The 25521-nt window shown below is 40.1% G+C and overlaps 1 protein-coding gene across 1 annotated transcript in view; it reads right to left on the reverse strand.

Moving 5' to 3' along the window:
• The window catches only part of LOC124798500 (solute carrier family 12 member 6), a 427524-nt gene that overhangs the window by 158267 nt on the left and 243736 nt on the right, over positions 1-25521 (reverse strand). The window contains exons 5-7 of the mRNA XM_047261938.1: positions 17912-18097; positions 7609-7844; positions 3900-4093 (exon numbers count right to left, since the gene is read on the reverse strand). Of these exons, the coding sequence (XP_047117894.1) occupies positions 3900-4093; positions 7609-7844; positions 17912-18097 (616 nt within the window). The remainder of the gene's footprint in view (positions 1-3899; positions 4094-7608; positions 7845-17911; positions 18098-25521) is intronic.

Here is a 25521-nt window from a genome sequence, read left to right on the forward strand (position 1 = left end):
GCTAATAGTAATTGATGCACTCCCTCTGTTCCCACATGTTATTCATTGCCTATCAACTTCGGCCTCTGCCGCCATTGCACCTCGGTAAAAATTTTTTTTCCATCGAAGGATTTCCGGCAACGTTTGTCTCTGATAATGGCCCTCAATCTGTGCCACACGAGTTTACCTTCTTCTGCAATGTCCATGGGATTTGCCACATTTTTGCCCCACGCTTCCATCCACAGAACAACGGTTAGGCTGAAAGGCTAGTTAGAACATTCAAAATGCAAATGAGAAATTGTGTGACTCGATGCCCATCTAACATTGTCTTGGATCAATTTCTGTCTTCCTATCAGTTCACATCACTTGGCATAACAGCCCTGCCAAATGGTTCTATGGACATTAACACCAGACGCTCCTGCATCTCCTGTGGCCCTGTCAGGGATGCCAACCCATGCAGTCGTCACACTGTTTGTATGAAGGTAGCCCCCTGTGCACGTCACTATGACCAGTTACGCCTGCACATGGACGACTGGCAACTCTGGCTAGGACACTAACATCGCCACACCAGTCTGAGTCGCTCAACATATCAACTGATGGCGGATGGGTCCCTGCCACGACATATGAGAGACCCCCGGTCACCAGTGGGTGAACCTGGTCCGGCTTCTCCAATATCGCTACCAGTATCAATGCAGCCACCATCCAAGCCACAGCCATTTCCTAAGCCTTAGCTGCCACTGTGGGGACACCACCATCACCAGACCCTGAACCTGATGTGGACATGCAGCTTGGGCTGACATCACTCATCCGACAACATGGTTTGCCACGAGAAGGCAGATTGTGACGCTGCCCACGTCCCAAGTACTTCCGACCATACACCCCGATGTCAGCACGTCATCTCAGTCTGAGCCTCATGGTGGAAGGTGCCATGGACATCTTGCAAATCTGGGCTGTTCTCCAAGCAAAGAGGAATTAAGTAATGTGTGCACACTTGAGGGTTCACACATTAGCAGTGTGTTGTCATTCACGAGAGTGCACTACAAATGCACAATGCTGTGAACTTCTGCCACAGGTGAGTGCCTACTTAAACCCTGCCATACTATGATCACACTCAGTTATCATGTTATTACTGCTTGTGTACTTTTGCGTTATCTTTTTGTGTTTAGTATATGTTATGGTGACTGGCATACATGCCACAGTCTAATAAAATCGTACTAACATTCTTCACCGTGTTGCGTGCTCAAGTTGCAACACTACCATTTTGTTTTTATCGATCCATCTGTTTCTTTACTATGTTTATTTCCTCAGTTTTCCTTATGCATATGAATTATATGCTGTTTATTATCTGCTGAGTGTTGGATGTAAGTGACACCATAACCAACAGGTTGTAACTGCTTGAAACAACATGGCCTCATTCTGGTTATCCTAACAGTGGTTAGATTAATACCTAAAGCACTTTTTTTAAGCTTTTACATTTGCATAGGACGTACCTCTTCAGTATTTTTCATGTCACACTTCCATAGTTTCATCCTGCAAAAATTTGATTTATTTTTCTTTACAGGTACACCAACTGGTCTATCTTTTATCAAGGTACAACAATTTCATACGTGTTATGAAATATTTTGAAACAAAGAAATTATGATCACAGTCTAACTCTTTTCTTCTGTTTATTGTTTGCAGTAAATATTTTGCTGTTATTCTTCTAATCCCACTGGACATGTTGATGGATCAATCTGTGTAGCTATGCTTGTCACATGCTGCGGGTTTAAGGGCTGCACGGAGTGTCACTATCCCACTTGTCAACTAGATATCCGCTCTCTTGGGTATATTTACTGATGATGACCCTGCGCTACATAGTTCTCTCTTAAACTGCAATTTGGACTAAACTGTTTACTACCAAGACCATTTATCTAGTGCAGGGATTTTACTTCCAGCCCAAAATGTGCCAACCTTCGCACACCATTCAACTGACTGTTCCTTTTTTCAGTGAATGAACTGAAGGATACGAGTGTACCAAGAGTGTAGCTCATATCCAGGTGTTTCCCAGTCAAATCTGTAAATAGTTTTCTCTAGCATGGACATGTGAGTTATTCAACAAACATTCAGAATACCACAAGGTATCTACATCCAGAAGTTTTGTGCGTATCTAGAAGAGCCAGAAACTATTAATTTCTCTGGTTTAGTAGTTAATATGTTGTGCTTAATCAAATCTGTTAGTGAAGAAGCAGAGTTGCAACAATTATCAGCATCTTCTCTTCCATAATTTATTTTTGATAGCCAAGCTATGGAATTCAACTTTTTAAGCCATTTCTTTCAATTGCTCAATGTGTCCAATGAAGATAGCTCTACATTAAAGTTCTGAATTGAGAATGTAACATCAAAGTAAAATACAGATTACGTCACATCCTTACATCCTTCATTATCAATTACATCAATTTTAATGACCAGATACATTACTGGGGACACAACAATTCATCAGAGAATGAGAAGACATGGAAAATCTACAGAAGTAATGCAAGAAATGCAATGCAATGTCCAGAACAAATGGTGAAGTTCATTTACGTGTGGAGAAAGATGAAGATGGCAAAACTGATAAATAATATAGACTGTTAATGTAGAAATGAAAATAAAAGAAAGTATGAAAAGACAGAAGATCACACAAAGTATATAATAAGGTTATAATAGAGGGAAACATTCCATGTAGGAAATATATATCTAAAAACAAAGATGATGTGACTCACCAAATGAAAGTGCTGGCAGGTCGACAGACACACAAACAAACACAAACATACACACAAAATTCAAGCTGTCGCAACAAACTGTTGCCTCATCAGAAAAGAGGGAAGGATAGGGAAAGACGAAAGGATGTGGGTTTTAAGGGAGAGGGTAAGGAGTCATTCCAATCCCGGGAGCGGAAAGACTTACCTTAGGGGGAAAAAAGGACGGGTATACACTCGCACACACACACACATATCCATCCACACATATACAGACACAAGCAGACATATTTAAAGACAAAGAGTTTGGGCAGAGATGTCAGTCGAGGCAGAAGTGCAGAGGCAAAGATGTTGTTGAATGACAGGTGAGGTATGAGTGGCGGCAACTTGAAATTAGCGGAGATTGAGGCCTGGTGGATAACGGGAGATGGGAACTTGCTCTTCAATATATACTCTCTTCCCGTTATCCACCAGGCCTCAATCTCCGCTAATTTCAAGTTGCCGCCACTCATACCTCACCTGTCATTCAACAACATCTTTGCCTCTGCACTTCTGCCTCGACTGACATCTCTGCCCAAACTCTTTGTCTTTAAATATGTCTGCTTGTGTCTGTATATGTGTGGATGGATATGTGTGTGTGTGCAAGTGTATACCCGTCCTTTTTTCCCCCTAAGGTAAGTCTTTCCACTCCCGGGATTGGAATGACTCCTTACCCTCTCCCTTAAAACCCACATCCTTTTGTCTTTCCGTCTCCTTCCCTCTTTCCTGATGAGGCAACAGTTTGTTGCGAAAGCTTGAATTTTGTGTGTATGTTTGTGTTTGTTTGTGTGTCTGTCGACCTGCCAGCACTTTCATTTGGTAAGTCACATCATCTTTGTTTTTAGATATATAAAGTATATAATAAGATCAGAATGATATGAGCCACAAGAAAAAGTGACAGTATATTGGTTGATCTTTTTTGCAGCAGAAATTTTCACCTTTCATGGTATAGCTATGCTCAAGGCAGAAATCTAGGAAAAATGTTCTTTATCCATTCATCATTCATCTATATAAAATACAGTTCACTTGTCTCTGGCACAACTGAAATCATTACAGTATCCACATTCTCCCAAACTTTTCTCTGTTTACAAGAAATGAAAATCTACCGGTATCTTGTACATGAGACACAGTAACATTTATTTTATTAAATAAAATGAAACTCACCGAGGAAGACTCCACTGGCTAGCCCCTTGATGCCCTGAACTTTGCTTACGTTGTTCTCTTCAAAGTAAGGATCACAAGTAACTTCACCAGTTGATGAATTTGTACAGAAAATATTGTACAGGGGACCATTTACAGTCTTGTTACAATCCTGTATATCAATATCCTTTAGTAACCGTTTTCCAAGTACACACATGCTGAAAGAAGAGATAAAAGATTTCAAGTTTAATTAATATTTTTATATAGCACTATACAATCATGATAAACATATAGATACTCATAAGATGAAACAATGAATTGGTATCAGTGCTATACAGAACTGAATGCTGAAGTGCTAACTTTTGAAAATCTGAATGGTTCTATGCCCTAAGATGGAAGTAACAAATTATGCAATAAGCTGTCTGGACCATGTATAGTCTCAAATTTAAGATCTTATCCGTTTTTTGAACTTGATGTTTTAAACTCTGACTCTATAGTAGTATATGTCATGCTAACACAATTAACCCTGTGATAAAAAATAAATAACAATAAAAAAATATCATAAAATTCCTGAACTACAAAAAAGATACATTTTTGTTTATGTGAATACATGTTATCATAATTATCCTATTGTGCTGTTGAGTAAATTTCATTTTCTGTAATTTTTTTTTTAATTTAATATTCTATGTTTCGATCTTAGTATGACTATATCTTTACTGATGTACTCTGGAACGATGTTAACTGGGTGCATTGGGTTTTATGTTGTCTGGCGGGAAGGAAGGAAGGAGAATTGTAAAGTTTTCTGGAGTTGTGTGCAAATGGAACGTATTTTGCTGAGTGAACATTGTAACTGACGGCAGCAAAGCATCTAGGACTATTAAAAATGAAAATCACATTCAAATCAGTTTGTCGTCTATGTTATTTCAAGAAACACGCCAACCTACAGGGTTTCCAGACCTACAAGAGAACCTGACCTCCAGACAGATGAAATTTAAGCAACAGATTGAAAGAGATCCTTAAAAAAATAAGATGAATATTTTTTTCTTTAAAACTACCACTAGACTCGGCCAAAAATATTTTAACTCCATGAACAATTATTACAATTAATGGTCATCCAATGTGCATAACAAAGGAGGTTGTTAAAATTCACATTAACCATTTGTGATCTATTACATTCAGCTAATTTTCCACATCATTCTTCATTTCCTTTACAACGGTCCTCTTTCCCCACTCCATGATGAAAATTACTTTAATTTTGTATGCTGCAGGCATGCTTATCTTATAAACTGTTATTTGTTGGGATCTACATTCATATACTTATGTTTGTTGGTGATTTTAGAAGGTCAACTGAGTGCAGTAGACAGAGTGTCATGAAAAGACAAACCCAAAATGGTGATGCTGAGGGAATCCAAATTATGAAGCAAATCATTAAAAGTACTGGTAGGAGACAAGTTTTGCTATTTGACAGCATAATAACTGATGACAGCAGAAATAATGAGGATATAACATGCAGACTGGCAATAGCAAGAAAAGCACTTCTGAAAAAGAGAAATTTTTAGCATAAAATGTAACTTTGTGTTAGGAATCTTTTCTGAACGTGTTTGTCTGGCCTGTAGATTTATACAGAAGTGAAACATGAATGATAAACAGTATAGCAAAGAAAAGAATAGAAGCTTTTGAAATTTGATGTTATAGACGAATGGTGGAGATTCTGTAGTTATGCAGATGTGCAGAGGATTGTATATGAAAGACTAGCATGGAGAAATGGCTCAAACCATCAGAACACACTCAGGTATCATTCCACTGTCTGCAATCATTCCATCTCACCCACAAGTTAGTTGTCATCAAAATAGCACAAAAATGAACTGTTCACAAATTCGACAGTACATGAAATGAATGACATTGTACATGGCAAATTAACTTGTGCCAGCAATATGGCCACCTTATACAGCATTACGATTGTGTAAGGAACACATTTTGCTGTGGTCATATGATTCATATTAAATAGAAATGGAGCTAAGAAAGGCATAGGGTGTTGTCAGGAGGTGGAGTAAAATACTGCTAAGAAACTTATTAACTGAGACCTAGAGTTTGTCCAAACTTATTAATTGATACCTCAAGTTAGTCCAGTGAATTATCAGTAACTAGAATAGTGTCATCAGCAATGAAGAATAAACATTTTTGTAGCAGTTCTACTACATTTTACAAGAAATCAAAAGCTGCAAAAGTTTACCACGGATGCTGCAACAGAAATTTATGTTTTAAGTTACATTTGCTTACTGTATCACCACCAAACCATCAGCAATTCTCTGTTCGTCCTGGATTTTCAATTTGTATTTTGTAGGATAACTCCTCATACGAGAGTGATTTGAAAAGTTCTCGGAACAGAATAGAAAATAATTACATCACTGAATTTTTTTTTTTCAATGTAGCCTCCTTGTAGATTAATGCACTTAGTCCAATGAAGTTTCATTGCCTTGATCTCATATCGAAAATGAGTTTCCTTCAGAACTGAACAATAGTTGTCAACTCCGGGTATCAATTCTTTGTCTGAAATGAATTTTCGACCACCAAGAAAAATTTTCAGTTTTGGGAAGAGATGGAAGTCTTGACAGAGCCATATAAGGTGAATAAGGCAGGTCTGGCAACAATTCATACCTTTGTTCGTGTAATTTTTCCATGGCGATGGCACATGTGTGCGGGTGCCCACTGTCTTGATGGAAGATGACTTTCTTCCTTGCTAAAACTGGCCTTTTTTCGAGCATATTTTGTTGTAATTTGTCCAGGAGGTTAGCATAGTATTCTGCAGTAATTGTTAGCCCAATGTGGAGATAATCTACAAACAGAATCCCCTTCGCATGCCAGAACACTCATGCTATGACCTTTCCCGCCGAAGGAATTATTTTTGCTTTCTTTGGTGGCAGAGAATCAGCATGTTTCCACTGATTTGACTGTTGTATTGTCTCTGGGGTATAGTAGTGCACCCAAGTTTCATCTGTGGTCACAAATTGGTGCAAAAAATCTTGTTTGTTTCTCCTAAAATGCGCCAAACATTGTTCTGATATGTCGATTCTCATGCATTTTTGGTCCAGCATCAAGAGCCACGGCACCCATCTTGCAGATAATTATTTCATTTCTAATTCTTCAGTTAAAATGTGATATACCCTTTCAAATGACATCTGGCAAGCGTGAGCAATTTCACGCACTTTCAATCGGCGATCCTCCATGATCATTTTATGCACTTCTGCAATGATTTCTGGAGTAGTGACAAACCTTGGTCGACCACTGTGCCGATCATCATCTAAGCTCTCCCGACCAAATTTAAATTCATTCGTCAACTTGACAACAGTTGAATATGAAGGAGCAGAGTCCCCCAGTGTAGTCTGGAAATCAGCATAAATGTCCTTTGCCTTCATATCTTTGTTTACAAAGTACTTAATCACTGCTCAAATCTCGATTTTTTCCACCTTCACTATGCAGGAACGACAGCAGAGCCATGTCACCACCACACCTCTCTTCCAAGAGCACTGACATGGCATCCGTTTACAGGCAACAGTCCGATGAATATCACGTGAACAACTCGTTCCACTAGCACTGACCTCTTGTGGTGATTCCGAGAACTTCTCAAACCACCATCATAATAAGCAAATTTTATACAGTATTAAAGCTCTGGCAACAAGATTAGGAATAGAATAGTTCTGAGGCACCAGGAGAATAAGTGAGCAGTACTTACGGCAACAGTTCATTCCCATTAAAGTTGACAAAGATGCCTACATATACGGCGAGGATGGAGAGTAGCACACAGGCAAGTGCCACAGTGGCAAACTTATTGACAAACTTTACACCGATGAAAACGATGGTGCCCATTATGATCAGCAGACCAGTGCCATACACCCTGAAGTTGTTGTACATGATGCTCGCATCTTTGGTGAAGTCGCCAAATATGGATGCACTTGGAGCCATGTATGTCTATGGAAAAACAAAGTTCAAGATTAACATTTTGCATTTTCTGATTCCTAAAGCACCTGTGTCCTTGAAACTTTTTGCTTGTACCATTCTCAGAACTCAGTGATTAATATAAACTTGTGGCATTTAAGATATTGACCTCAAGTATTTCATCAACCACTGAAGGTAATGAAACAAGGTTGTTTTATACATGAGAGTTCATAAAAGGGAAAGGATTTTGATTTGTGATCAATGTCCATGAGTTATTGAAGCAAATATATTTTCATGGAACTGTGTCCTTTTTGCATGAAAAGGACACACTTTCTTTTGCATAAAAGGATTAAAGGACTGTTGTTATTGTTTGAAGCGCACCTTTCCACACAAAGTACTGAGGACTGTGCTAAGTAACTTGAGGATTGGTTGAGGAATGTACTAAATACAGGGCAGTCAATACAAAACTAGCCTGGGCCATATATATGTCTGACATAAAATAAGTTAATATATCTAAAAACAAAGATGATGTGACTTACCAAAAGAAAGCGCTGGCAGGTCGATAGACACACAGACAAACATACACACAAAATTCAAGCTTTCGCAACCAACGGTTGCTTCGTCAGGAAAGAGGGAAGGAGAGGGAAAGACGAAAGGATGTGGGTTTTAAGGGAGAGAGTAAGGAGTCATTCCAATCCCGAGAGCGGAAAGACTCACCTTATGGGGAAAAAAGGACGGGTATACACTTGCACACACACACACACACACACACACACACACACACACACACACACACACACACACACACACACACACACATATATCCATCCACACATATACAGACACAAGCATGTGTGGATGGATATGTGTGGAGCTGAAAGACTCACCTTAGGGGGAAAAAAGGACGGGTATACACTCGCACACACACACACACACACACACACACACACACACACACACACACACACACACACATCCATCCACACATGCTTGTGTCTGTATATGTGTGGATGGATGTGTGTGTGTGTGTGTGTGTGTGTGTGTGTGTGTGTGTGTGTGTGTGTGTGTGTGGTGTGTGTGTATACCCGTCCTTTTTTCCCCCTAAGGTGAGTCTTTCCGCTCCCGGGATTGGAATTATTGTGTATATGATGGGCACTGCTGTGGAGCCTGTGCAGTGTCCAAGGTTTTCATTTTCACATCTGATACATTCATTCTTTATGTGGTAGTTTTCTGCAAATCACAACAAGCGTCACAGCAATATACGAGGGTTGTTTTTTAAGTAAGGGTCGTTCGTGCGTATAGTCCTGTATTTCACGCGGACGCCGCAACAAGCCACCGCGCCACTTGCCGGCATCCTTCCCGTTCACACTGATGCAAGTTGCAGCTCTGTATCTGACGTGTATGCATCGCTGTGGTACTTTATGATGTTTACGATTATTGAATCGCCCGCCGCGTGTGAGATACGGTCAGTGATACGTTTTTTGACCGCGAGGAGCCTATCAGCTGCAGAAATTCATCATCAGTTAACAGAAGTCTATGGCTTGAACGCAATGAGTGAAGGTAAAGTGCGTCAATGGGTTAGAGAGTTTAAAAATGGCCGTCAAAACGTCCATGACGAAGAACGCTCAGGCCGGCCCTCTGTGATCACTGATGATTTGGTGGCTGCAGTCGAAACAAAGATTCGTGAGGACAGATGATTCACAATTTCCACTCTTTCTTTGGAATTTCCACAAGTTTCAAGATCGGTTTTGTACAAAATTGTGTCTGAAAACCTAAACTTTAAGAAACTGTGTTCTCGGTGGGTACCCAGACTCCTCACAGAGGACCACAAAGGGAAGAGATTTGCCACTTCATTGTACTTTTTGATTCATTACGAGGAAGAAGGGGATGACATGTTGAGTCAAACTGTCACTGGAGATGAAACATGGGTATCCCATATCACTCCCGAAAGCAAGCGACAGTCGATGGAATAGCGACACACAACCTCACCCGTCAAGGTCAAAGCCAAACAGACGCTGTCAAAGCGCAAGATTATGGCAACTGTGTTCTGGGACCAGCGTGGTGTTTTGCTAGTGGACTTTATGCCACGAGGAACGACAATCAACTCAGATGCCTACTGTGCAACTCTAAAGAAGCTCTGCAGAGCAATTCAAAACAAAAGGCGCGGCATGCTGACAAAAGGAGTTTTGCTCCTGCACGATAACGCTAGGCCTCACACCTCTAAAAAGACTCGGGATTTGATTGATTATTTTGGCTGGGAAGTTTTGGACCATGCACCATACAGCCCCGACCTTGCTCCTAACGATTTTCACCTTTTCCGGTACCTGAAACACCATCTTGGCGGGCAGCGCTTCAATGAAGACGATGAAGTGAAAGCCGCCGTGAACTCTTGGCTGTCGGAGCAGGTGGCCGAATTCTTTGAAGAAGGAATTGAAAACTTAGTTGTACGGTATGACAAGTGCTTAAATAAACAAGGCAACTATGTAGAAAAATAGGTAAAAGTGTGTAGAATCAGAAAATAAAAGTTTTTTTACAAAAGTATTTGTATCTTTTTTAAAAAATAAAAACGGCCCTTACTTAAAAAACAACCCTCGTACATTACTCTAATTTCCTAATAACAACAACAACAACAACAACAACAACAATAAATGATTTTTTTATACCTTAGCAATACAAAATTGGGTACAATAACTGGTGATTAACCTGTTTTCAATAACTTTTAATGATTCTGACAACATCTAAGGTAGTCAGTTTACAGTGAGACCAAGCAAAGCGGGGCTTTTCTGAACTAATTATGATCCAGCATGCTCAGGTCATTTTTTTACCCTTTGTTACTTTACACTGCTTAGTCACATGCTAGACTGATATCAACTGTTCATGGCCATGCACAGTGTCCCAGTTTACAAATATCCGTTACACTCTACAAAGCGCAATACAGCACAATTCTGCTCACATTTACAGTATCACTTTGTAATTATTCAGGCTATGGGTGATTTACCTTGTACATTCTTCACGGGAGCAGTTACAGCAATCACTGTTTAGGCTCTGCAATTCCATTTATTTTACCACAATGGTTTCAAATGTTTTCACATGTACCTCTATACTAATGACATTCTCAACACTTTCAACAAATCAAGAAGCATTTCATGATTCCCACTTCACTTTGTTGGCACAAAAATTAACTTGCGACCAACACATTTGAGTGTGGTAGTTGATGGTCTCCATTTGCCTGTTTCTTGATGGATGAACTGTACACAGAACCTAGACTGTGCAACATCAGACTAATTTTTCAAGCTTTACTTACTCGTTTGTTTTACTGGACCACTACAGTCAGACATAACAAATGATGTTGGAGGTTGGCCCTGGAATGCTGTGCCATCTCTCCCTATAGACTTTCCACAGGTGATTTGACACATTTTAACAATCTAAAAATGGGAATATGGTCCGAGATAACCTCTAAGGAGCATCTTTTGACCTAGGTTATTTGGATGGAAATGACTTGTTTTATGTGGCAATGATGTTGTTTTCACTACACTGCTATCAACTGTGGACAGTTGGCAGAAACAACACAGCAGCAAACTTCTCAATGTATGCTGTCCACAGTTGAGATGAATGCATGCTGCAAGAATATGGGTACAAAATAGGGTGACGTGGATAAGTAAGAAAGTATATGCTGTTCTAGAAATCTTTTTATAAATGTAACTACATGAAAATTGTAATTTGTTTGACTTGGAGAGGTTTGATCAATGCAAATATATTTAATCATCTCACATCTTCAGTGGATTGATACTTAATTTTTATTGATGCCAAAAATCTTGCTGTGTTATTTCTCAAAATTGTAGGAAATGTCACAGCTAAAATTAAGGTTACATATGTTGGGATGCAAATAGTCAAACATTAAGACAAAAAGTGTGGAATGTCTTTTCTTTGATCTACAGATCTGTGGACTGCTTTCCATATTCCACCTTATCTTTGTGAAAACTGCTAGCATTAAGTGTATACTTTTGTGATATATGTGTGTCTTTGAAAATACTGGGGAACAATTTGTAACTTAATTTCTGCTGACTTTGATTCTTACATTGTTTTAGAGGTAAACGGACATGCTGATTCCAAAACTGTAATTGGTTTTTTCCTACCACGTCAAGTTTTGTTTCTACAGTTGTTGCGCATGCGATTACGCATCTGACAGGTAACTTGTTTGTTACAGAAAGCAGTGCTGCACTCTGTCAGCGTACTTTAAACCAGTGACAACCATGGATGTGTGTGCTGTCCTTAGATTAGTTAGGTTTAAGCAGTTCTAAGTTCTAGGGGACTGATGACCTCAGCTGTTAAGTCCCATAGTGCTCAGAGCCATTTGAACCATTTTGAACCAGTGACAACTGGAGGGGATAGTGACGCCGCGCGACAGGTTTAGATTCATATTGTCTATACCAATGTGGTCAGTTACGCATGAGACGCTGTAGTAAACAGGTGTACTTGTCGTTCTGATATAGTGAAGCCGGTTTCTGATGCATAGTGCAAGAATTTGTATTTACACAAGATTAGCAGTATTTACTTCTTATATATATATAAATGAAAAAGTGTCTTTATGTCTGCCACTGGTAGTTCATGCCGTAAGTGCTTAAACAGCCCTGATTCGTTTTGTTATTTGTTTTACCATTCCCCGTCGACAGACAAACATCAGTAATTTTGTCAGGGAAGCCTAATTTGCTTATTTTAAAGCAAAAATTGGCGACCAAGATAAATCATGGGTCCCTCACAAAGTCTGAAAGCAGTGTGTGGAGGGTTTGAGAATGTGGACAAAAGAAACACGCGATAAATTTCGTTTGGTATACGAATGATTTGGTGAGAACCCAAAGACCACTCCAGTAATTGTTACTTTTGTATAGTAAACAAGCCAGGATATATATAAAAAAAATAAAATAAATTAAAAAATTAAAAAAAAAATTAGCAACTGGCATGAAATTTGAAAATATTTCAGATGTAGAAACACATCTAGCAACTCTTGTTTATGTTCAAAACTACTTTTTGGTGTAGTGATTGTTTTCCCATCAGCATAGCAACTAGCATGAAATTTGAAAATCTTTCAGATGTAGAAACACATCTAGCAACTCTTGTTTATGTTCAAAACTACTGCTTGGTGTTGTGATTTTTTTCCCATCAGCTTAGTTGCGCCTGTTTGTGAGTTCATGAAATCTTGTATATCAGGCTGTCATACTCCCTACTGGTGTTGAGAACTCTTTAGGCACCACAGAGTCTCAAAGTTGTGTCTTTTATCCATACTAATTTGATTGGTGATACCTAGAGGCTGTCAGATGGGCGAACTATGCCTGCCTATAACAATTTATCAATCGCTGTCTTAGCGGCATGGAAGTTACCCACGACCAATCGACGCATCTTGTGACACACTGGCGGCTGTCAGAATACGATGCACCTTGCCAATATGTATCACAGAAACTTGCGCCTTTGTGCGAGCATGAGTAGAAAGGACGGTGAGGTGCTGCGCATAGAAGCAGAGTGTACTGGACTAACCTCTGTGTTACGGCATGTATTCAGGGTCATCAGATGTACAGGTGCTGCATGAGTGGGTGGAGGGGCATGGTCGGTCAGCAGGCTGAAGCCAAGCATGCATCCTCACTCATAGCAGAGTAGTGGCTGTGCGAGATGACCCTGAGGTGCTGTTGTGTCATGCAGGTATGGGGTTGTCTGGGTGAATAACCTTTGGATGCGGCAGCAGATATCGTGGTGCAGGAGCAAGGCATGTGGTATGTCTGGAGAGAGATAGAAGTGATGCAGGAAGTCAGTTCTCAGGACCAGTCTCCCAGGTGTATGATCAAGGGGATGTGCGTATCCATATGACTGTCAAGTGACTTGACGGTAAACATGACATGTGTCTGGAGCTCAGAAATGCACATGGTGTGCGACAGTTATGTGTGGTAGCACCAAACTGACAATGGTACCACAGCATAGATGTGACCTTGAGAAATCCATGGCACCCTTGCCTTTGTCGCCAGGAATTGCTGACAAGGTGTGTGGGCTGCTTGTTGCTCCTTGTGAGTGGGGGGAGGGGAGGATTGACTTGAGTTGTCCAGTGGGGTGTCTGGCGATAGTCATGGCTGCACGGTGTGGGATTATATGCGTTGCAGATTTTCAGGTGGTCCAGTCATGCTGTAAGCATTCTGTCCACCAGAGCCATTTGTTTTTCCAGAGGTTCAGCTTCCTCTGACATAACTGCAAATTGTAGCAGAAGTTCAACGATAAAGAGCAGCCAAAGGCATGAGGTTAATGTCAAGAGTAGCACAGAATGAACTGAGATGGCATTCTATCAGCCAATTGTTGTTCATGGGTAGCTTGTTTCAACTTTTGCTAGGCTGTTCATGAGAATCATTTTAATAGTTCAGATCTGGTTGTGTCATACTTGTTGTGAGTGGTTGGTGCTAATATGAAGTCATTAATTAAGTCGGTGTTTTCTGCCAGATGCCAAATCAGGGTAATGAATCAGGTGTCATGATCAGAAATGGCTAACGAACTAAAGGCACACTCCATGGTGGTGAACCTTAAAGTAGGTTGTTCTGGTCAAACTGGTGGCAGTTTAGCCTGGGAACTGAGTGTGAGATAGGTAATGGCTGTGATGCGGCATGGTTATAGTCAGCCAAGTTGATATTGATCACAACAAACCTTCCTGAGACTGCAGCGCAGTAGGAAAGAAGGCTCCTAAGATGTTATAGTACCCGACTGGCTGTGTAGGTATATGTGAAGTGGGTGAATGTCCAATCACATATATATATAAATCCTTGTGCAACACATTTTGCATTTGATGTGAGGTCACTACTATGGCAGTATTTCCCGACTGGGTGATGGGTAATGTCACAATAATGAAGTCAAGGCAGTTGATAGTGAATACACTTTATTCACAAAGTGCAATACATCAACATGTCTACATCGTATCATGGCTCAGAACACACTGCTGTCTTTGACTCACCCACAGATATTCCTCTGCCCTCTGGCAAGCGATATAAACCATGTGATCAATTTCCACACTCCTAAACATCCCTAGGTCCACTGTTTCCGATGTGATATTGAAGTGGTAATGTGAAGGGACACGTAAAGCACAGAAGTGTACAGGTTAACCTCGTCTGTTGACTGGAGACCGCTGACAGCTGAAGAGGGTCATAATGTGTATTAGGCAGACATCTATCCAGACCATCACACAGGAATTCCAAACTGCATCAGGATCCACTGCAAGTAATATGACAGATAGGCGGAAGGAAACAAAACTTGGATTTCATGGTCGAGCGGCTGCTCATAAGCCCGCATCACGCCCATAAATACCAAACGACACCTTGCTTGGTGTAAGGAGCTAAACACTGGACGACTGAACAGTGGAAAAACATTGTGTACAGTGACGAATCACGGTACATAATGTGGCGATCCGATGGCAGGGTGTGGGTATGGCGAATGCCCGGTGAATGTCATCTGCCAGCGTGTGTCTATATTTACATGGATACTCTGCGAATCACATTTAAGTGCCTGGCAGAGGGTTCATCGAAACACCTTCACACTTCTCTATTATTCCAGTCTCATATGGCGTGAGGAGAGAACAAACATCTTCATCTTTCCGTACAAGCTCTGATTTCCCTTATTTTATAGTGGTGATGATTTCTCCCTGTGTAGGTCGGTGTCAACAAAACATTATTCGCATTCGGAGGAGACATTTGGTGATTGGAATTTTGCGAGAAGATTCCATTGCAACAAAAAATGCCTTTCTTTTAAGGATGTCCAGCCCAAATCCTGTATCATTTTTGTGGCACTCTCTCCCATATATCGCGATAATACAAAATGTGCTGCCCTTCTTTGAACTTTTTTGATGTACTCCGTCAGTTCTATCTGGGAAGGATCTCACAACACGCAGCAGTATTCTAAAAGAGGATGGACAAGTGTAGTGTAGGCAGTCTCCTTGGTAGATCTGTTACATTTTCTAAGTGTGCTGCCAATAAAACGCAATCTTTGGTTAGCCTTCCCCACAACATTTTCTATGAGTTCCTTCCAATTTAAGTTGTTCGCAGTTGTAATACCTAGGTATTTAGTTGAATTTACGGATTTTAGATTAGACTGATTTACAGTGTAACCGAAGTTAACGAATTCCTTTTAGCACTCATGTGGATGACATCACACTTTTCGTTATTTTGGGTCAACTGCCAATTTTTGCACCATTCAGATATCTTTTCTAAATCGCTTTGCAATTTTTTTTATCTTCTGATGACTTTATTAGTCGATACATGACAGCGTCATCTGCAAACAACCTAAGACGGCTGCTCAGATTGTCTCCCAAATCGTTTATGTAGATAAGGAACAGCAAAGGGCCTATAAAACTACATTTGGAACGTCAGAAATCACATCAGTTTTACTCGATGACTTTCCGTCAATTATTATGACTGTGACCTCTCTGAAAGGAAATCACAAATCCAGTCACATAATTAAGATTATATTCCGTAAGCAAGAAATTTCACTACAAGCCGCTTGTGTGGTGCTGTGTCAAAAGCCTTCCGGAAATCTAGAAATACGGAATCAATCTGAAATCCCTTGTCAACAGCACTCAACACTTCATGGGAAAAAACAGCTGGTTGTGTTTAGTGCCAACAGTAAAATTCGGAGGCAGTGGTGTAATGGTGTGGTCATGTTTTTCATGGAGGGGACTGCAACCATTGTTGTTTTGCATGGCACTATCACAGCACAGGCCTACATTGATGTTTTAAGCACCTTCTTGATTCTCACTGTTGAAGAGCAATTCGGGGATGGCGACTGCATCTTTCAACACGAACGAGCACCTGTTCTTGTTGCACAGCCTGTGGCGGAGTGGTTACACGACAATAACAGCCCTGTAATGGATTGGCCTGTACAGAGTCCCGACCTGAATCCTATAGAACACCTTTGGGATGTTTTAGAATGCCGACTTCGAGTGAGGTCTCACTGAACGACATTGATACCTCTCCTCAGTGCTGCACTCCGTGAAGGATGGGCTGCCATTCTCCAAGAAACCTTCCAGTCTCTGATTGAATATATGCTTGCGAGAGTTGAAGCTGTCATCAAGGCTAAGGGTGGGCTGACACCATATTGAATTCCAGCATTACCGTTGGAGGGTGGCACAAACTTGTAATTCATTTTCAGCAAGGTGTCCGGATACTTTTGATCACGTTTCTGATATCCCCTGATCACATAGTGTATGTCGTTTCTGATATCCCCACATATCTATTGCATACATAGCTCTGTTACAGTCCTTAACAACACTCACCAGTAGTTTGTCATGCGTTACAATACAGCACATAAGAAACTGCACTTTGCTAGTGTAGGCCACACATTCAACATTATTATGTGCATACTTTAACATGCCAGTTTTTAATTGGGGTGTTTTACACTATGTCTGCTTCAGGTACAGGTAGTCAGTTCTGCACTATGCCATTTATGACACTGCCAATCTCAACTAGAAACTGTGTGATTCCCTTTAATCAAATGCTTTATCTGCTTCACTCTGGGTTACGTGTTGTTCATGTTATTTTTCTCAAATGAATCTTTCTTCTTTTTTCTGGTCTTTATCCCATATCTTCATGGGGTTAGCTGTTTAATCTGGATTTGGGAATCTTAGTTGTATAGAGTGGCCAGATACCCATCCCGTCACTACATGTCATGGTTTAGCTGTGGCTTTCCCTTCACATTTCCACTTCACAATCACAACATGAACCATTGACTTGGGCAGCTTAAGAAGGGAAAGTCAATGAGCTCTCCTGACAAAACCAATCTGCTGTTACTGCTTTTCTACTGACGAACGCAATACTCCCTTTCCTCTTTTATACTGGCGAGTCCACCTCACATGACATCTAGTGGTCATCCTGATACTTTTGATAAGATAATGTATTTGGAGTACAGCTACTGCACCTTTATTGGTAATGAGAGAGGTTCCAAGGAGACCTACCCCAGGGCCCATGCTAGCTCTCCACAGGTACATTCCGAAGGTTCAAATGATAACAAATCACTGTAGTACTCTGCGTATTGGTGGATGGTCTGAATTTAAAGTAAAAGAAGTAAGAATGACCATTACTCACTAGGACAATCTCGACTGCACCGACGATGTACATGGCTGCGGCAAGTGTGGTGCCCGTGTAGAAGAGCATGCCAACCGCACCGCCGAACTCTGGACCGAGTGAGCGTGAGATCATGAAGTAGCTGCCTCCCGCTGGCACCACACCATTGGTCGCTATGGCGCTCATCGAGATGGCTGTCAGCATTGTCTGTGGCATACAAAATACACAATTAAAACCTTCTTCTTCATCTGCAAATACACTGATTTCCATTAACCAGGAAAAAACTGCACAAAAAATAATCGGATGGCAAAAAAGTGAAGCACACAGAAGGGAAAAAGGAAATGAAACTTCCTGGTTGAGAAAGAAATGATTACAAAATCGAGTCAAATTTACAAAGAAGTTAGTAGTATGAGCCCACTTACCAGTAAGATATTGAACCCCCCTCTGGCCTGGGAACATGTGTTGATTTGGTTGGAAAGAGCGCTGTCCTGATGCAAGCTAGCTCACAATGGTTGTACCTGGTCCTTGATACTCTCAATACTGGCATTGGTATGTAGTTTAAAGTCCAAGCTGTTCCGGACTTGTACTATTAGGGACGGATCTGGAAATATTGCTAGCTATGGCAGTACCTCAATGTCACGCAGAGAAGTATCATATGTGGACGAGCATTGGCCCATTGAAAAATGGCATCACACTAGTCACAGGAGAGATAACCCATGTTTGTGATGTAATATTGTGTTGTCAAATTTCCTTCAACCATAAGCAGCCATGACCTGAAATCACGGCTGACATCTACACACAATGAAGCCAGGAGTAACATGCAGTGCCTCTCCAAAAAATTGCAAGAATCAGACCTCTCCCTATATTGTCGTCATGCTCACCGATAATGGTCATCTGGTGTACTGTAGAACCACAATTCATTGCGTAACACAATGCAATGCAATTCATCAGCATTCAATGTTTCCCAGTCACGATACCGCTCCAAAAATAGCTGCTTGTGTCATGGTGTTAATGGCAGCCTATGTGTGGGATGGTAACTCCTCAGTCCAGATGCTGCTAGTCTCCCACCAACAGTGGGAGATGTAACCAGGTATTGCAGATAATCCATTACTTTTGCTCTGATGGCATGTCATGCGGGTAAGATGTGCTTGGTGCACAGTATGACAATCCTCCCTTGTGGTGGTCAGACATGAGTGACCAAAATCGTGATCGGTTTGCTTGCCTTCATGTTCCCACCCAGTCTAACAATGTTCTACAGTCACCCCCAAATGTTCCACAAATCTGGATATTGCAAAATTTGACTAGCCTGCCAAATGGAGACTCACAATGAGGCCCCATCACAACAATGTCAGGTGCTACAACACGGACTTGCACAAGTATACTGCATCCTCATGATCTTCACAGTGATCACGCAATACTTGGTGCTGTTCACACCCACACTCTATCGTGTCTGGTAACAGCACTAAACAAGTGCAACACTAATGCACTCTGATGGCTGTTCTACCTGTCACAGAGAAATGCAAAACTAATCTTTTACATACCTGTATGATTTTACATTGACAAGTGACCATTTCTTCTGTTTTCTTCACATTTTTTTGTCAGACAGTGTATTCATGACCATTACTGTAATCTTCAGTTCAAAGTCTGGTTTCATGAAGCTCTTCACACTAGTCTTTCATATGCAACCCCCCCCCCCCCCCCAACTTCATACAATAAGCAAATTCATATTCCTTAAGGGAACCAGACAGGATACATGTTGAAAAATGGTGTTTTGGAATTTCATTGATAAAAAATTCTCCGTTCTTTTATATGTTACACAAGGTCCACTTTATTGTGTCTGTATAATTAGCAATGACAAAAAAATAATTCAAATATGCACACATCCCTTTAACACCCATTTGCCATAGCTCTTTTTTTAATTGACATATCACACAAACTTTTAAGATAAATTCATGGGGAAGTATTGTTTTACATATCAGATGTGTCGATAACCTGTTATACAGATCACAATGTTCACATGTTTCAATATGGCATCTGTGGTTCTGTTTAACTCGTAAACAGAAGTTTCTTGTACTTGTAATCATGTTGTGGCCTGTCTGTTCTGCGTGATACATTTTGTCTTTATACTGTGTTTCCTAAATGAAAATTTTGAGTTAATGTGTACATGAGAGCAAAAGAACATGCAGCAACTAACCAAGAAAGAAGTTTTTTAGTTTTAATGAAAATGTAAACAGGTCTACTGTGGAAGCCCAATCTGTAAGTAGTGGTATGATAATGTTATTGTTAGTATAGACAGTCTTTGTAAGTAATAGTACTAGTTGCAAATATTGTTCAGCTGTATGTTCTTTGTACATAGTAGAGGATAAAAGGGTTGGATCTGGATTCTGTACCAAGTTGGTGATTACATGTTAAGTTTGCAATGAATCCAATTCAATGAGAATTTAAGAACCTACAAGACACAAGTAATATGATACAAATTTGGCTGGACCTCAGCCAATAAAAATGTTTAAAATTACAAATTTAAGAATGGTTTATGGTACGAGATGCATTGGGAAAGGACAGTGTAGTGCAGAATTATTGTGTGCAATGCTGGATTTGCCACCACCACCATCCAAGTTTTCCAAATAATATGATATAATTTTAAGAAACTTGAAAGACATTAATTGGAAGGAGTATGAGAATTGCTGCACAAGAAGCTGTGTCAACACATGATGGACAGCAAGAAATTTGAGTAGCTGTCGATGAACTGTGGTAGAAACATTGCCACACCTCTCATCATGGTGTTGTTGCTGCCACATCATTTGATACCAGTACAGTTACTGGTGCAGAGATTCTAACAAACTTTGTCAATGTTGCAATAATGAAGAGCCTAATAATAAATATGACAAAAACTGTGTTGCGTCTAGTGGAGGTATGGCGGTCTACAGTGAATTTCCAGACGATCAGGGTATGAATGTGGTGTGTGTTATTTACACCACCTCGGTGGTCATGACTTACACCAGAAATTAACGAGTTAAGGCCCTATAGTGATTGAGCAGAAGTTGTAAAATTGGAGTGTGTAGGGTTTGTCTAAAAAAGGATGGGAACAATGCAAAAACTGAGTGACAACAAGGGACTGGGATGGGCTGGGCAACTTACACAGAAATAGATCTTTTGCAAATATATTGTGGTAATGCCATTAGAAGTAATGTAAATGATCCAGAGGCTACGAAACTTGCAATATGGGCTTCTTTGTTGAATAATGCTTCAACAGATGAAAAACCTCAGCATGTCCTGTGCCCTAAGAGAAGTGAATCTTGGTGCAGTTTTTAGTGGGATTCTATTGCTGATGAAGTGTACAAACATTATCTCTCACTTCCTTAACCTGTTATTCAGACAAACCTGCGTATAAGGGACTGACTGATGAGAAGTAACTGAAAACATTATCTTCATGGTTGAACTCAGAACCTGAACTAAGGCTTCAACAACAGTATATGAGAGTCTCTACAAAAAATTGTGTTTCATGAACTAAAAGAATTGCAAATTAGAGTATATTATGCAGTTTTGCATTTTAATAGTGGTGGCATAAGCAGAACTATGGTGACATAAGCAGAACTATGGACTTGCAATAAAGTCGGCACTGAACATTACCAAAGCTCTTTGCCAGATGGATGGAACAGTTAGTCTTCTATGCAGATTGAGTTGCAGAGACTTCTTCAAAGGAGGAAAGAGTGAAGAACAGACTTCAGCCAAGAACAAAACTAAGGTGTGAATCAAAATGAATATTGAGCTGTAATGTTCTGAAGTTAAAAAAAACAATAAGAATGTTTGTTTGAAAGAACCACTTTCTCAAAAGCTGAGATTTGGCACAATTACTTTATACAACCCACAGTACAGTTTCCCAACTTTTACTTTTTAAAGTTCAAACTTTAGGTATTCTATGGCGCTTTGTGAGAAAAACGATACAAAATTTTCAAATGATTTCTTTCTTTATCATACAAAAAATATAACACATCAACTATTTGTCCTAAAGGCATAATTCTTCCCACACTTCTCAAGAATACACCTCACAAACCAAATGTAAATTTTCATAAAAATAGCATTTATATTTTTTGAGAAAATGATACCTAAAAAAGACTATATTTTTATACTTAAAAATTAGTATTTATTAACTAATCATTTTTTTGTATTTTGAATTTGACAATCTAGAACCATGAAAGTTTACAACAATGTTGCTTAAGATATATGTGCTACATGTAGAAAAATATTTACTGAAATGCACTGAGAACTTTAAAAAGAGGTACTGTAGGTGCAAGCTCATGTATCTTACCTGGCTCCCTTAACGTTCTGTCAGGCACAGCCGGTGAAAATGATAGGCGTACATGTCGAAATTTTCTGTCAGTTATTTGTCAACAATTGACAGCAATGATGTCTTTTCGCTTCCCTTTCCAAACCATCTTCATCATTGTTTAGCAAGCAGAGCGACTACTTTGTTGTTGAGGTATATGCTGAATGTGCAAACTGATACACTGCACCCTATCCCATCTCATTTCAATAGTACATCTACATGGTTTTTTTAGACCACTAGTACTCGGCAACGAGTAGGGGCACCCACCTTGAGCGACTGTTGGCACACAACTAACACAATGCAATTCCAGTCTCTGTGGAGCGTTGGATCATATAGCATCATGAGACTGCGGTCGAGCAGTTCTTCATAAACAATTATTCTGTGGTCACAGTTTAACTTCTTGTGTTGAAATTTAATGTTGGACATCAAGATGCAGTTCCAGATCAAAACACAATACTCTACGGGGTTACAGCGTTTAGAGGTACTGGATCTGTGATGAAAAAGATACCATGTGGTCTTCCCCATTCAGTTCGAACTCCCGAAAACGTAGACAGAGCTCTTGCTAGTCCAAAATGATCCACTATGCCTAGTATCACTGGGTAAGTTATGTCATTTGCTTCATCCCATCTTGAATGATGGTCTCAAATTTCACCCATACAAAATAATGATTGTTTGGCAGCTATGTGAAATGGATTTTGTGCACTTTAGAGAACCTTATGGCATAATGAACGCTATTCTTATGGATGATGCAGATGTCCCAGTATCCATAAGTGATAAAGCCCATTTTCATCTGGATGATTACACATATAATGTTCAGAAGCATTGATACTGGGCATCAGAGAACCCACATGAACTACACCAGCTCAAAAGCTACAGTGTGGAGCAGTATTTCCAAGATACGGGTTGTTCGACCTTATATTTTAGAAGAGGGAGGAATTGTAGCTACAGCAACATCAGAGTGCTACGTCGAAATGTTAAACAACTTTCTTTGTCCAGAACTTGAAAGGCATCGAGTGAACATGAGAGAAATATTGCTCACATGATGATAGATTCCATGGAAGTGATACGATCAATGTTCCCAGGACAGGTTGTTTCATGATAAGGTGGTGTTTCTTGGCCCCTATGCTCATCCGACTATCAATCTGTAACTTCTTTTTGTAGAGATACTTGAAATCAAGGATGTACGTGAATAAGCCCCATACAATCGATGACCTCAAGATTTCCGTTCGTCAGGAAACTGCAGCTGTGCCGAATGAAATATTGTAGACAGCCTTGTTTAACTTTCAGGGGAGGATCCAAATTTGAGTTCTGCGAGAAGAAAATCAACTCAATGACGTTTCCTCTGCTCCACCTTGTATTTGGTTACCAACATAACTTTGTTAAATAGTACAAAGCTATTTTTGAGTATAAAATGTATTATTTTCTTTTTAGTTCTTTTAAAAAATTATTCTGGCTGCCTGAATATCAGGTATCAAACTAATACACTGCATCTGGTTGCTTTATTTTATAGCAATTTTATTGTTTTAGAAAGAATATACTTAATCATGTCAGCCTACAGTAAGATGTGCTTTGAAGGACTCCAAAATGATACTCAAGGAGGATAATAATGAAGTTCAAGCGAACTTTGAAGAAGATGTGATGCAGGTTGTGATGATGCTGAAGTTTGGTAGGAAGACTGAGAACCAAAAGATAACAACAATGAACATTAGGAAGAAGTACTTCAGGAAAACGACTGTTGTTAAATGCAGTTCTGTATACAAATCAGTACAAATCAGTACCAGAGTACTGAGATCATCAAAGCTTAAGTTCAACATGACAGACATGTAAAGTCAATAAATGTTGTTGAACTGGAATATTGGAACTGCATCATAGATGAAAATTTGCTCTGGAATTTTAGAACAGCATCAAATATGACAATTAGTTCTTTGTAATTCTGTATAGAAATTGGTATACTGAGAGCATCAAAGCTTCAGTTCAACATGAAAGACGTAAAACCAAATGATGTTACTGAACTGACAGCTTTCATAAGTCTCTTTATTTCCAGCTGGTGTTATCAAAAGAAAGAGCTTACTGCATCTGTGGGTACCTGGTGGAGGCAGCACCGAAAAATTAAAATTTTGCCTCACAAGGAACAAAAAACATTTTGAATTCCTCATCATACAATGTCTCAGATTTGTCATTCATGTGACTCATGATGAAAAGGGACAGTTACACAACAAACAGCGATTTGGGAAATATTCTCTGTTACTGCAGAACTGTCCAAAGTTATGTACCATTAAGAAAATACAATGGCAGAGAAAATTAGTACATCCTTTTAGAGGTTTCCAATTCAAGAGTTGCTGTTGCATCAATGTACATGGATGTGAAATGATTACCTTTACAGATCAACAGCACAAAGGGTTTTGACCATTGCCGAAACACACGCGTTAGTACGTGGTGCAGTCTGGCATCCAATCGATCATACATACTGCGAATACTGTCCATGGGTATGTTATGCTGTGCCTGCTTGACCTATTCAGGTTGTTCAGTTAGAAGTTGTTGGTGGACAAGCTGCAAGAGTCAGTTCTCGTCCTATCATATCCAACATGTGCTCGATTAGAGACAAGTCCAGAGATTGTGCTGACCAGGGAATTTGCTGCATATCTTGCTGATTACATTAAGTTTTAGGGGCAGTGTATGGGCGAGAATTGTCCTGTTGTAACAACACATCACCTTCCTGTTGCAAGAATGGAAAAAGAATGGATCTAACAACATTCTGCACTTACAGAGCACTGGTTAGCGAAAGATAACGAGAGTTGTAACTTATCGCACCCCAGACCATAAGGCCTGGTTTGGGGCTGATGTGTCTTGGATGAATGCACTCTATGCGACAACGTGCGCCAGGTCTACGTCGTATGCATAAATGACCATTCCATCTTCCAAGCAATCCTATGATGGCACCAGTTGAGCCGTGTACGTCGACACTGCAGTGTGAGTGGGCTAGAGGTGTGTATGCCCGTAGTCCCACAAAGTTCGTAACAGCTGTGTTGACATGTTTGGGCTCACAAGCCTTTTTATCTCTACTGCGGTAACTGTACGATCTGCCACTGCTCCCTTACAATACGGCGATCCAGACAGACGTGTTGCGTGAACGTCCAGAAACTCATCTATGGGTGTAAGAATGTCCACATGACCACTAATACCTGCATCATTGTACAAATGACACAGCACGTCCAACTTGTGTAGCAATTCTCCCAAAGGACCATCCCACCACTCATGATCACAATGTAACACCTTTCAAACTCGTTCATTTGGCTGTATGTAG

Source organism: Schistocerca piceifrons, chromosome 5 (assembly GCF_021461385.2).
Source record: "Schistocerca piceifrons isolate TAMUIC-IGC-003096 chromosome 5, iqSchPice1.1, whole genome shotgun sequence".
Lineage (NCBI taxonomy): Eukaryota > Metazoa > Arthropoda > Insecta > Orthoptera > Acrididae > Schistocerca > Schistocerca piceifrons.